The 13862-nt window shown below is 38.8% G+C and overlaps 1 protein-coding gene across 10 annotated transcripts in view; it reads left to right on the top strand.

The window, feature by feature from the left end:
• The window catches only part of sash1a (SAM and SH3 domain containing 1a), a 287195-nt gene that overhangs the window by 261626 nt on the left and 11707 nt on the right, over positions 1 to 13862 (top strand). For 9 of the 10 annotated variants that reach the window (XM_058755747.1, XM_058755746.1, XM_058755745.1 and 6 more), the window contains 6 exons: positions 3038 to 3075; positions 3358 to 3444; positions 3896 to 4008; positions 5606 to 5707; positions 10879 to 11011; positions 11885 to 12285. In XM_058755747.1, coding sequence (XP_058611730.1) covers positions 3038 to 3075; positions 3358 to 3444; positions 3896 to 4008; positions 5606 to 5707; positions 10879 to 11011; positions 11885 to 12285 — 874 coding nt within the window. The remainder of the gene's footprint in view (positions 1 to 3037; positions 3076 to 3357; positions 3445 to 3895; positions 4009 to 5605; positions 5708 to 10878; positions 11012 to 11884; positions 12286 to 13862) is intronic. The other variant, XM_058755749.1, reaches the window with a different exon arrangement.

The raw sequence follows: 13862 nt of genomic DNA, 5'->3' as shown, positions 1-13862 counted from the left end.
TAGTGATGCATAACTGATGAGAACTACATGATGTTCCTCTTAACTCAATAGTGAAAACATGTTGGCATAGTAATATGACTGATCTCGCACTTTGGAATGCCAGTTCTGATAATTCTGATAACAATCATGCAAAGACATAAGGCAAACTGTCTACATTCAAAGCAACAGAACACAGTTGTCTGATTTAAAAAAAAAAGCTATATATGGTTTTGTTCATACCATTTTGTTCAGGTTGTAAAGGAAATTGACAACCATATTCCATAAAGTGACTCCTTTAAATAATCAAGATTCACAACTGAATTTTTGGGGGAAATTATCTAAACAAATACACTTAAAAGTATATTCTTTCCTAGGGCTGCACAAATTAGGAAAAAAAAAACATTGTGAATAGAAAAAAGCTAACTCTGAAACATGCAGCACATACTGCACATTTATGTAGCTATATTCTTGGCAGTCTATTATGAATATTAGGGCTATTCTCTCTCGGGTTATTAAAATTAGTCAAACAGAGGTTTATGTAGTCGGCGAGGAAGTCAAAACGCTAAAGTAGGTTGAATCAGACATTTTAATTGCATGTCTGAGTGGTTGAAAAGAGCAGATGCTGCCCAAAATTGTTTCAAACTGACAAAAAAACTACAAATTAAATCTTCATAGATGTAGTTACTGTCTGTTACTATGGTTACAAGACATCATTTAACCCAAACAACTTCTGTTGAGTCTTTTTAGTAAATGCAGTTGTCCATCCCAAACATGCCTTATATTAAATTGAAGAACACAGTTGAATCGTGTGGAGAAAGTAAATATTTCAGAGTGTTCTTCCATCACATTCTCTGAATAACAATCTCAGCAAGCCAAGGAGTCCTCTGTTAGGAGATAGTGAACATGACAGTTACTCGCAGTGAAGGAATGCAGCCAGCAGGGCTTATATTCTGCTAGACACACACCAGTAAAGACACAAGACACCCTGCGAAATAAAAGAAAGAAACTGACGGACTGTAACACGCTTGTATTGTGTGCTGGTCACACTGTGCTCACACATATACAGCTCTGTCAATAGCAGAAATCCTGAATGGAGCCTAATTTACTGAGCTGCTATTCAATAGGGCCTTTTTAGCATGAGATGCCGTTAGCATACAAGCAGGAGACTCCCTTTGGATTCTGTGTGGGGTGAACGAGAGGTTAAACAGAGAAAGTTTGTGTTGCCATGGCAGCATAATGATATGATAATTCAGTGAGGCCTCCGTCATGCCTTGTGTCTCAAACACACATTTGGGTAAAAGAGCAGCGTTGACGTCTTTATTTGGTCAGAGTGTAGTGGACGTCCTGAAATATGCAAGAATCTGTGTTTTAACACAAGCCCATTTTCACAATCCTTGTAATGACATGTAACATCTGACCTGACACTAAACACACACACACTGTCCTCTTGAATGCGTGTAGATACTGATAGCAGTGAGAATGTCATAGATGTATTTGGGACACATGGACAGCAGATGAAAAGCATGCACACAACCGTAATGATTTAAGCACAAGTGACTGGTAAAAACACTGTCTTCCTGTGGAGAAAACCAGACTGGAGTACATAGGTGCACGCATGTGTGTGTTAGTGTATGCTTACATGCCGGTGTCAGTGTTTACTATAGTGCAGACTAGATTGAGATTGTTTTCTTAACCAAAGGATGAGTGAGAATCCACCACCTAAATAAGAAAACCACAACACATACACTTGCATACTTGCGTTCATGTCCTCATCTGCAGAACAAACACTCGTTTGAGGCAGAATGTTTTCTTCTCCCTCTGTGTTTTGGGTTTTGTTGACAGTCGGCTCAGTTCAGATGTTTCCTCTCACTGGCGGTTAACACATGGCCCAGTTTCACACAACGTTTTACAACCGACTGTATGACAAAGTCAACATGATCTATGTCACATGACCAATGGGAATATAAACACTGGATATTTTCCCAAATCAGGATGGCATATCCAGTTGTTCTGTATGAAAAACAAATATGGCTAAATATGGTTTTATTTTAATGTTAGGCTGTTTATATACATACACACTACTGTTCAAATGTTTTGGGTCAGTAAAAAAAACTGTTTTCAACATTAATAATAATAATATTGAATGATTTCTGATGGATCATGTGATGTGAAGACATGAGCAATGGTGGCTGAAAATATTTTAATATTTAATATCATACTTTAATATTTTGACACACATTAAAGCAGAAAATGTTTTTTAAAACTGTAATATTTCACAATATATTTTTGATCAAATAAATGCAGCCTTGGCGTGTATAAGAGACGAAAACACAGACTCCAGATTGTTGAACGCCAGTGTACATGCATTTTTTGTAATAAATACATTAATTTGACACACACACATTCCAACGAATGTATTTGTCATCACGATTAGTTGCTCCGATAACCCATCGACTGACTGATTTTTAAAATTAGTATAGAAGAGTATATTAGAGGGATAAATTAGTATATAAGACATTTAGAGAAACAGCTTCCAAAGGTATTAGAGTAGTATGTAATTAGGCCAAATTTATTTTGTCAGCATCAATATGATATCTGTGGAATCTTGTATGTTTATCCTTTGACTCGATAAATGAGTGCTGGTGTGTGTGTTAGATTTTTGGTATTTTGGTATTTTCCAAGGGCACTGTGCCTCAGAGGAGCGAAGTGGAAATATAAACAGGCAGTGTCTGTCCTGTGGTGGCTCTTGTTCCCTTTTTCTCCCTCTTTCACTTTCTGTCTTCCTCATCTTGTTTCGCTGCATCTCCAGAGCGTCTCATCTGTGCCCTGTGAGCCTCAGGAGCCTGACATGTGCTCTGTGAACAGCACCACACTGCCCTCTACTGCCTCAAATCATATAGAAATTTCTTTATGCATTTGGTTAACACAAGTCCAGCTGCAGCTTGTACATACATACTTCCTGTCAGTAGGAGATAAAGGCTATATATGATACATGTATGTTCAGTGTTGAAGTGTTGTATTAAACGTCCTAATTCCGTTCTTTTCTGTTTTTCATCAGAATTCCTCTGCACAAATCCAGCTCTGAAGATGGATCAGGTTTGTGTTTCATTATGAAAACTATTATTATGATAATATTTTGGTGGTTCTGAGGAAATTTTATTGGAATTATTTGGTTTCATACCAGACTGAAATGTTCTGGTGACAGGGTTCTCTGTAAACACTAAAAGTCTGTTTTGTAGATGGGCAGATGTATAGATGATAGATAGTAGATGTAGAGTCAGTTCTTTTTTGTAAAGCATTAAATGTAGGTATTTCATGTTTGTACAAAAGTTTAAGAGTTTGATGGTCCTGATGGCTTTCTCCTCTCTTCGCATACAGGAAAATGGGACAACAAGAAGAAAAACAAATCCTTCTGGCAGAACTTTCGAAAGTCACAGAAAGGGGTCACAAGGCAAACGTCAAAAGGTAATGAAAACAAACTCACTCCTCACTTCATAACTCTTCGCTCACTTGTTTTTATTGTTCAGAGAAAAGATGGGCCACTCATTGGAATGTGAATGGAAGAACAAATAACTCTAATATTGTGCCTATAATTACATGAGTAAAACTGGACTAGTTTTTTATTTTGCCTACAAGAATTTATGGCACCACTGTTGTCAGAAATTATTGCTGATTTCAAAATATGTTTTTGAAACATGATCTTGACAATATGATAGTCACTGAATGAACTAACTTGGCCTAAGGCCCCGATCACACCGAACGCGTTTTTTGCAATGAGAGGCGCACTGCTCTTTTTAAGTCACCAAAAAAGGCAGCGCCTCGCGTTTTCAAAACTAAAAAACGTGTTCAGTGTTATCGGGGCCTAAAGAGGCTTTCCCTTGTTCTTGTTGCTCACCTTTGACCTTTGACTCGTCAGGAGAGGACATTGGCTATGTGGCCAGTGAGATCACTATGAGTGATGAAGAACGGATCCAGCTAATGATGATGGTGAAAGAGAAGATGATCACAGTGGAGGAGGCGTTGGCACGGGTAAACGCATCCCAGCATCCCCAAAAAACAACGCAAATGAGCTTTCCTGGCTTACCTTCATGTTTACTAACCTTACTTACCTAGACTGATGCCCCTGCTCCTTCCTTCCTCCAAATGCACATACACACACTTACATACATATAAATACATGCGTACTGACCCTGCATCAGAGCTGCAGTAGATTTCTTTTGTTGAGATGAAGTAGGGTCTTTGGTGTCTAATTTCTGACGTAGGGTTAGCTGGGATTGGTTGGATAGGTTTCATCTGTCCTTTTTCACTGTTTAGGTGTGTGATAGTAGGTCTCTTTTTTTTCCTCTGTCATTTTGTTTTGAGAACATAATGATTAATTATCATCTGATAATGAACCTAATGGATTATTGTAGAATATGGCTTCCTTCTCTCCACAAGGCTGACATTGATTCCTTTAACCAACTGCGTTTTCTACATTCTTTAAAGTCTCTGCTTCAGTTTTTTTTCCTTTGGGCTGGTAGTTGGTTCATCTCTGAAATGAGTAGTCCTGACTGACTGGATCTAAAGTTTGAATCAATGCTAAGCCTTTGTGGATAGTTGCCATCATCATACATGCTGTAAGCATGCATGAAAATGTGTCTGTCCTCTTGTTTGTTTAAATGCAAATGAATGCAAATGTGTGTTTTTCCAAATTAATGTTGCTTTACTTGTTCTGTGTTCTTTGTCTTTTTGTGGTAATTTTCTTTGTGTGTCCAAGGACGTCATGCATCCTTTTTAATTTATTTATTTATCAATTTTTTTTAAGAGTTTTAGATTTAGTGGTGCATAGTGTAGCATGAAAATGGACCCAGGATCAGCCAATGATCATTATGCATTTTTATTGTATGAAAAAGAGCAGCTTTGACATTTTGTTCCAGTGGGGGGAAAGAAAAAAAATGGAAATTGGACTGACATATGGGTGGGTAGAAAACATTTTAACCTAAAAACTTAATTTTAATAAAACACAAATTTTAATAAATTATATTATTTATATACACAGAATAAATTAAATGCATATAAAAATAAAAGTAACTAATTAATTATTATGTACAAAAACCTATAAATACACAACCATTCATAAGTTAGGGTCTGTCCGTTATAATAGTCTGTAATATAATTTTTGAAAAGTCTCTTATGCTCAATAAGCATTTATTTAATAAAAAAAAAAAGTAATAACAATAATATTGTAGTATATCTGTTTGAATATATTTTAAAATGTCATTTATTCCTGTGATGGTAAAGCTGAATTGTCAGCAGCCATTTCTCCAGTTTTCAGTGTCATGTGGTCCTTCAGAAATCATTCCAATGTTTTCTGACATTCAGAAACCCAAACCTTTGAATAGTAATTTATATAAACTCAAAAAATGTATTCATTTAAAAAAAAAAAAAATCTCAGACTGAATGGACATGACGTTTCTGTTTGTCCCTGTGTCTGTCTTTTTTAATGTATTTTGCTTGTGACTGGTGAAAGCTTTGTGTGTGTGTGTGTGTCTCTATACATGGTTGTATGGGGTGTTCTCTGTAACAGATAGGGTGTGTGAGTGTAAGGGCGAGGGGGCGGCTCTCTTTGACCTCTTGTTCTCCATAGTTAAAGGAATATGAGAGGAACAGACAGTTGAGCAGCAGTACAGACACAGCAGAGTGGACTGATGGATCCAGTCCCACTGTTAACCTCTCCTCCGTCTGCAATGTAAGTACTTTACTAAACCACCCAGACTGTAGACCTGAGTATATATAGGGTGTGTTTACAACATAACCTCATTCAGTCACATCAAAGTTTATTTTCCCCCAGCAGTAAGTGTTAGTAATGTCTCTCACTGTACTGACTGATGTCTTGTGTGTGTGTGTGTGTCTATGGAGTTAAATCTCTGCAGACCACACTAGTGACATTGTGGTTTATAAACTCAGGCAGTGGCAGTCCTTACGTCAACCCAGTTCATCCCCTTCCCTGCTATAACCACACTGAACACACTTTCATTTGTTAGAAACTGTAGGACTCTTAAAGCTTTGTACGTACTGTACATTAAATGTGCACTCAGTATTTTTTTTATGCAGATGGTCTATGATGCATCTTGGCATGACTATAGTATCATGCTTCAATTTCTTATTTCACTTTGACAATGTGCAAATCGTAGTCAGTCCTGAGTATTATTAGGCTGGTCATGTGATCTGAACGTGGCTTTTATTAGGTTACTGATATGACTGGAGTCTTCATATCATCTCATTTGCATGATTTTTACAGTACGATTTATTTCTGTTGAGGTGAAACTCTTTAAATGAGTAATTTACTGAGTGCACCATAAATTCTAAATCAATACAAGCAGTGATCTGACAGGTGAAATGTCATACGTGTTTGAATGGAGACGATGATGTTGTAATGCCTCAGCTGTAATGAGCATCTGGCTCTGGCAGCTCATTGTAAAACCTCTAGTGTTGATGTCATTTCTACTTGGCATGAGGAGCTGGCACACTAAACATCCCCTGGTGATGAGGTCATAATGTGCGTCTTAACTGAAGAGTGATATGTGGCCATTTCTGCCTCCTGGCCTTTTCTTCTGCTTTGAAAACAACAGTTGGATATCACGCCACTTTGGCTCTAGTTACTATTACAAGAGCATGCTTTGTGTAGACCGTATATATGTGCCTGTGCACAGGGCCGTCCCAAGCATTGCATGAAGGGGTTTTTGGTTAAAGCCTTGAAAGGTTTGGTAACAGTGGATTTAGTTTGCCCTCTTGGAATAATAAGCTGCCAGTACACAAATATACACACAGATATCATGGAAACTCTGAGCAGCTTTCAGCTTCTGGAAGTAAACATACACCTCCTTTTCTAATGGTCAACAGCAATGCAATGCTTTTTGATGTTAACAAACCACAGCACTGCTTCGCTCAGCGCTTAAAGCTACAGAATGACTCACTCCGCCCAGCAAAGCCTTGTGTCCGCTGAGAGGAGTCACTGCCTGTCCTATGCTTTCTGTGCATCTTTGTTTGTTTGTGTGTGTGGTCAGTGTCATGTCATGTCCAAAAGGATTAAATTAGAGTAAATTGAAGACTTTTTAACTGACTTCTGATAATGGATTTGAAGAGAATTATAAAAACTGCTTTTGTGGGTGAAGCTCTTGTAAAGAAAGAAAGGAAAAAAAAACTTTCTCTTTGTGATAATGCATCTATATAAATGTGTATAAATTCTTCACCAAAAAACATTCATACATGCATGCATACATACATGCATGCATGCATACATACATGCATACATACAGTGGGGAGAATAATTATTTGATGATAAAAAATAAGGGTTTATCATTTTTATGGTAGGTTTATTTTAACTGATAGAGACATATCAAACATAAAATCAATATAATAAATATTTGATCCCCTACCAACCAGCAGGAATTTTGGCTCCCACAGATGGTTATGTGCACATGTGGAACACAGATTAATCCTGTCACTTTAAGAAGATGCTCGTTGTGTATAAAAGACACCTGTCCTAGAATCTGTATCTTCCATTCCAACCTCTCCACGACCATGAGCAAGACCAAAGAGCTGTCAAAGGACATCAGGGACAAGATTGTAGAGCTGCACAAGGCTGGAATGGGCTACAAGACCATCAGCGAGAAGATGACTGTTGGTGCGATTATTCAGAAATGGAAGAAATACAAAATAACCATCAATCTCCCTCGGTCTGGAGCTCCATGCAAGATCTCACCTCTTGGGGTAAGGATGATCATGAGAAAAATGAGGAATCAGCCCAGAACTACACAGAAGGAGCTTGTTAATGATCTCATGGCAGTTGGGACCACAGTCACCAAGCAAACCATTAGTAACACGCTACACCGCAATTGACTGAAATCCTGCAGCGCCCACAAGGTCCCCCTGCTCAAGAAAGCACATGTACAGGCCCTGCCAATGAACATCGAAATGATTCAGAGAAGGCTTGGGAGAATGTGCTGTGGTCAGATGAGACCAAAATTGAGCTCTTTGGCATCAGCTCGACTTGTCGTGTTTGGAGGAAGAGAAATGCTGACTATCATCCAAAGAACACCATCCCTACAGTCAAGCACGGAGGTGGAAACATCATGCTTTGGGGCTGTTTCTCTGCTAAGGGTACAGGGACAACTTCACCGCATTGAGGGGCCAATGGACGGGGCCATGTACCATAAAATATTAGATGAGAACCTCCTTCCCTCAGCCAGAACACTGAAGATGGGTCGTGGATGGGGTCTTCCAGCATGACAGTGACCCAAAACACAAGGCCAAGGCAACAAAGGAGTGGCTCAAGAAGCACATTAAGGTCATGCAGTGGCCTAGCCAGTCTCCAGACCTTAATCCTATTGAATATCTGTGGAGGGAGCTGAAACTTTGAGTTTCCAAGAGACAGCCAAGAAACCGTAATGATGTAGAGAGGATCTATAAAGAGGAGTGGACCAAAATCCCTCCCGGGTTTGTCTGTAAACCTGGTGACTAACTACAAGAAACATCTTACCTCTGTGCTTGCCAACAAGGGTTTCTGCACCGAAGTACTAAGTCATGTTTTGCTTGGGGATCAAATACTTATTTGACTGCTTTTTTTCTGGATTTTTTGTTTGATTTTCTGTCTCTATCAGTTAAAATTAACCTACCATAAAAATGATAAACCCTTCTCTTTTTTAAGTGGGCAAACTTACAAAATCAGCAGGGGATCAAATAATTATTTTCCCCACTGTGTGTAGGTATGTATATGTGTAAATATATAATATATACAGTATATAATATATAGAGAGATTTATTTATATTAGATTTTTCACAATACACTTTTTTTTTTTTTTTTTTAGGAAAAATTTTTTTTTGCAAAAAAACCCCCAAAACTGAACAATCCTTAAAAAAAGGTTTCATTTTCATAAATGTAATTTATAATTCCCTTATTGGGGTGAAATATGACCCGGACATTTGTTCGTGAGATTCTCCCTTTGTACTGTTTTACCCGTTATAGCAAAAGGAGAGGAAATGAGGTAAGCAAATCTTATTCATAAAAAGACCCTATATCTCTAAGCCCCTGGGGGTGTTTTTGAAACACACACACACTCACACATTTCCTCCTGCCTGTCTCTACCACACATCAGCATGTGCAAATTGAATCTCAGCGTCTGAATGAGAAAATGGATCTCTGTAGGAATCTTGGCCCCTGGGCTGATGATCTCCTATTTATAAATGGAAATGGGTCAGCCCTAGTCTGCGAACGGTTAAACCGACGGGCACAACTCTCTCTGGGGATCCCGCTGATCTGAGCTCAGTTTAACATTAATCAGAACACTGAGAGCTTGCTGTGTGTCCGCAGGAAATCAGTGTCAGCTGCATTCAGTATAGTGACCCATCACGGCTCCACCGGAGTGAGCTGATCTGGGGTCAGTGTTAGTAGCCGTTGTCACAGAGGATGTACTGTATCTGTATATGAATGGACTGCAACCAGACCAGCCTTTCTTCTCTCTGGCCCACATTCCTTTTCTCCTCTGAAGACCATTAAGGATGTTCAGGGGTCATATGGCAGACCTCGCAATGTTTCCGGACACACAAGCTCACGCCTTTTGCCACAGTCACTCCCCTGCCTCCAGATATTGCAGAGTTTACTTCAAAAAACTGTTTACAGTTTCTATTCGTCTCGGCATGAGATGGTGTTGCGTTGGGATTTTTGCATGGTCCGCTAATATCTAACCTAGAGGATACTACTGCTGGTAGGAGCACAGCTGGACACATTTTTGCACACATTCTCTTTTTTTTTTTTTTTGTTCTCTTTCTCTCTTCTTTTTTTCTTTCCTCACTTGCTCTTGGTTGAAATGTGATTTTGTTCACTTGTTGTTGGCGATGGGATTTGAGCAGCCCTTAAGTCCTTAATGAGATTGTCCAGACGTTATTTTCTTCATATGGGTGCTTTTGATTATTATGTAAATGAGTTTTTCTGCTCTATTTCTCGGGCTACACTTTGAGCTGTTTGAGCAGTGTTATTAGCCGTGTGTCCAACTATATTTCTCGTCTATCATCACAATAATTCTTCTTCTTTTTGAATGATGGTCATTGCGGCCTTGAATGATTAGGAAAGATTACTCAATGCCTATGGTGAACCATTGAGATTTTGTGTGCGCATGTGGTTGAACTTTCCAGTAACAGATCACATTCAACCACAGTGATTTAGTGGAACACTTAAGTGTGTGGTGTGTTGGGGTACACAGATATAATTGCCGATCATCGATATTGGTCAAAACAGCTCAGTCTCTCCTGATGGTTTAAAAACAGTCTATGGTTAGAGCAGATTATATCCTGTTAGTTAAAAAATAGCCTGTCATCCCATAATGTGGTGTACTTTTGGAAGTGAACAAATTTATTTATTCATTTTATTTTTTTGATGTACAATGACTTTTTTTCAAAATTGCAATTTGCAAGTTTGGGATTTGGGTAGAAGGGATTAAAGAGGCTTTGTTTTGTGTATCAGAGGTTTCAGTATTATAAATGTGTTAACTGTGAGGTCAGGTTATGTTAGATGTTTGTTTGGGGGAGTGATCCAGTCATAAATTATCTCAGTCCCTATCTGAATTATTCATTTGGACTAAGAAAAGGATTTGTTCTACCACAAATGCCCACTCATACCCATCTGTTATGTTCAAAAACAAGACTTAAGTGTTTTTCCTGGACATAAAATTTCATAACACGTAACTCCATATTGCATTAAGTCATGTCCTTAATATCAAAAGCGCATCCTAAACGTGTCGTCATCTGTTCATACCAGTTGAAGCCATCATTTTCTGTTTTTGTGTATGTCTGTGAAAGACGTTACGCATTTTATGTTCATAGGAGGTGATATAATACTGAAGTTGAGTTTTCTCTCTCTAGTCTGTGGAGCAGTCAGATGATGAGCAGGAGGACTCTGTGAAATTCAAGAGGCTTCACAAGCTGGTCAACTCGACTCGACGTGTTCGCAAGAAGCTCATCAAAGTGGATGACAGCAAAAGACAAGGCTCACAAGGTAGCTGGAAAAGACTTGTTCTTATGGCATTAACTCAGGTGTTGTTGTTTTTTTTTTTTTTTTTTTTTTTTAGCAAATCTCAAATCCATTTCTCATGCTGCACATATGTAGCATTTAAAACAATTAATATTAGTTTTTGGTATTTTATATTTAATTAACATTACCATTCAAAAGTTTGGGGTCAGTAGAATTTTAAGAAAATAGTATTTTTATTCTTGAAGGATGCATTAAATTGATTAAAAGTGACAAAGACAATGATGATGTTACAGAAGATTTACATTTCAAATAAATGTTGTTTAGCAAAGAATCACTGTTTCCACAAAAACTGAAAATGATAATAAACATTATTAGTAAGAATAATAGTATGGAATGTTTCTTGAGTACCAAATCAGCAAATTAGAACGATTTCTAAAGGATCATAATACATGGACTGGCATGATGGCTGCTGAAATTTGTAATAGTTTTTTACTATTATTTTTTATTGTATTTTTGATCAAATAAATGCACCCTTAGTGAGCATTGACAACTTTCAAAAAAAAAAATCTTACTGACGTGAAATCTTTTTATTTTTATTTTTTTATAGTTTTCTGGCATGAAATGTTTTTGAATGCCATGTAGACAAAATAGAATAGAATTGTAATATCTGCCATTTATCAATTATTAGCCAGAACATGAAAATAGTTATAAGCTTAATACTATTGGCCAGAATTTTTATATTGTACGTCTCTAATTTTATTTGAGATATATACATTTTTATCCAAACTTTATTCCACTGCTGTTAAATAATTCATGAGACAGTATTGCTTGGAATAAATAAAGATATTTCATTTCATAGTTTATTGAAGTTTTTGTTTTGATCTTTGTTTTCTGTAGATTTGCTCAGTCTGGATGCAGCTCCCTTATGTGATGATATAAACGCTCTGTACGCGGAAATCCACAAGAAGCCGGCCCAGTGCACAGACTCTTCTTTGTCTTCTCTTGCCCAAGAGCAGCTCTCTCTGGATGGGGACACGGACAGCCTGACCACCTCGCCCTCCACCAGTAGCCTTGACGCCTGGAAACCTGCTCACAAGTTAGTGAAGACCCCCGGCGCACATCCCCACGGCCTGATCCGCCCTCCGCGGAAGAGTAGTGCTGGATCCGGACTGGGTGTAGTGGGGAGTAGTGGCTCCTCTTTCTCCGAATTGGAGGTTCTGGGAGACGACAATGCTAAAGTCTCCCGCTCAGCTACAGACGGAGAGATGCGGAAGGCCTTGTCATCTCTATCACACGGGGTAAGTACTGACAGCGTCTACGCTTTTTACGGCCTCACTAGGCCCCGCCCAAAGCCGCACCCCCTTCTGGTGTCTTTAGATGACATTAACACCACCAAACGGCCACCGGTCTCCATGTGGCAACGCAATAAGCCTGACCCAAACTACGCATACTCCACCAAGCACCTGCTCTACCAACGTTCCTGCAATGCTCAGAAAACCATTGCTCCCTCTTCCACATTGCCCCCTTCCCCTCCCACTCGTGAGCTTCCATTGGCCAGGGAGAAGGTGAAGAGCTGTGGGGGCGGAGTAGTGGGCAGCTGGCTGTTTCCACCAAGGCGTCTGAAGGGAAGGACGGCGGTTAGTGAGCTCAACATCACATACGTGGTGGAACGCAGCCTGTATGGCCACTTGAACTGGACCGGGCTGGTTAGGCCCATCACGCTGAGCAAAGCAGACAGACGTTGGCTCCTGGAAGATGAAAGAGATGCGAACAGGAAGTGGGCATCCAGCATGGATCGCTGCACCAAGCGCGTGCTCTTACGCATCCAGCAGAAGTCTGTGAGTGTGCCGGAAGAGCAGATCTACAGTGCCCCCTGCTGCACTGGAGGAACAGGCTGCTTCAAAGCTGCAGAAGAGAATTGCAGTAGGGTACAATTTAGAGACAAACTGCTTGAGTTATATTTCAAGACCAAGTATGATACTGAAATATGAACTGTGCTGTCATAAAATGCATTTTGTTTCTAAAATCTTCACTCATCTCTGGGGTGATTATTAAAGCTAGAAATCCCTTAGACTGTCAGTTAGCCATCAGTTCTTCTCATTATAGAAGACTCGTGTTACTGCAGTATGGAGTCGAAATTTTATAATCTAAGAAAGGTGCAGAAGAGAAATAGAATGTGACAATACCTCAAGTCTTATCTTTCCCCATCCTGAGCTTCTCTCCTTTCATTTCTTGACTTATTCTCTTGTAGTCAGTCATGTGTGTCAGAGCATAATTGAAACTCCCAGTCCTTGAGAGACAGTGGAGAGTGGTAGAAGAAGAAATATGGAGTTCCTTCTGCAGCTTTGTAGAGTCTGTCATCTGCGGATCCTCGTCGTCATTCATAGTGAATGTGAACATGACCGTGATCTTCATCAGTGAACTCTTTCATCCATTTTGGGTTGGAAATGCCTCTTTCAGCCTAGGCATGAATAGTTTTTTTTTTTTTTGTATGTGCTACTCTCTTTTATTGAGATTTTTTTGTTGTTTTAAAGTGCATGATGTTATTCCATGCAATATGCAACAGCGTCTCATACTACAACATTTGATCTTTATTCTGTTTATTTTGAACCGGATATCTCTAATTCTGCTGCTTTTGTAGAACTTTTCAATAAAATGTCATAAAATGAAAAACCTGTTTATTTAAATTTAATGCATCGCTTGTATTTAAGCGTTTTAAGATGTTGCCTTAAGTCAGTTCACATTTGTTTTTTGTTTTATTTCTCATTATTTTTTCAGTACCAATTTTCAGTTCATTCATCAAGGTTTTACAAGAAAGCATTGGTTTATTTACATAATGCTAAACAACTGCTGAAAGACTTTATTTTGAGTCAAA

Source organism: Onychostoma macrolepis, chromosome 20 (genome assembly GCF_012432095.1).
Source record: "Onychostoma macrolepis isolate SWU-2019 chromosome 20, ASM1243209v1, whole genome shotgun sequence".
Lineage (NCBI taxonomy): Eukaryota > Metazoa > Chordata > Actinopteri > Cypriniformes > Cyprinidae > Onychostoma > Onychostoma macrolepis.
The sequence above is the reverse complement of the archived record's forward strand: the minus strand, read 5'-3'. Positions and strand labels throughout refer to the sequence as shown.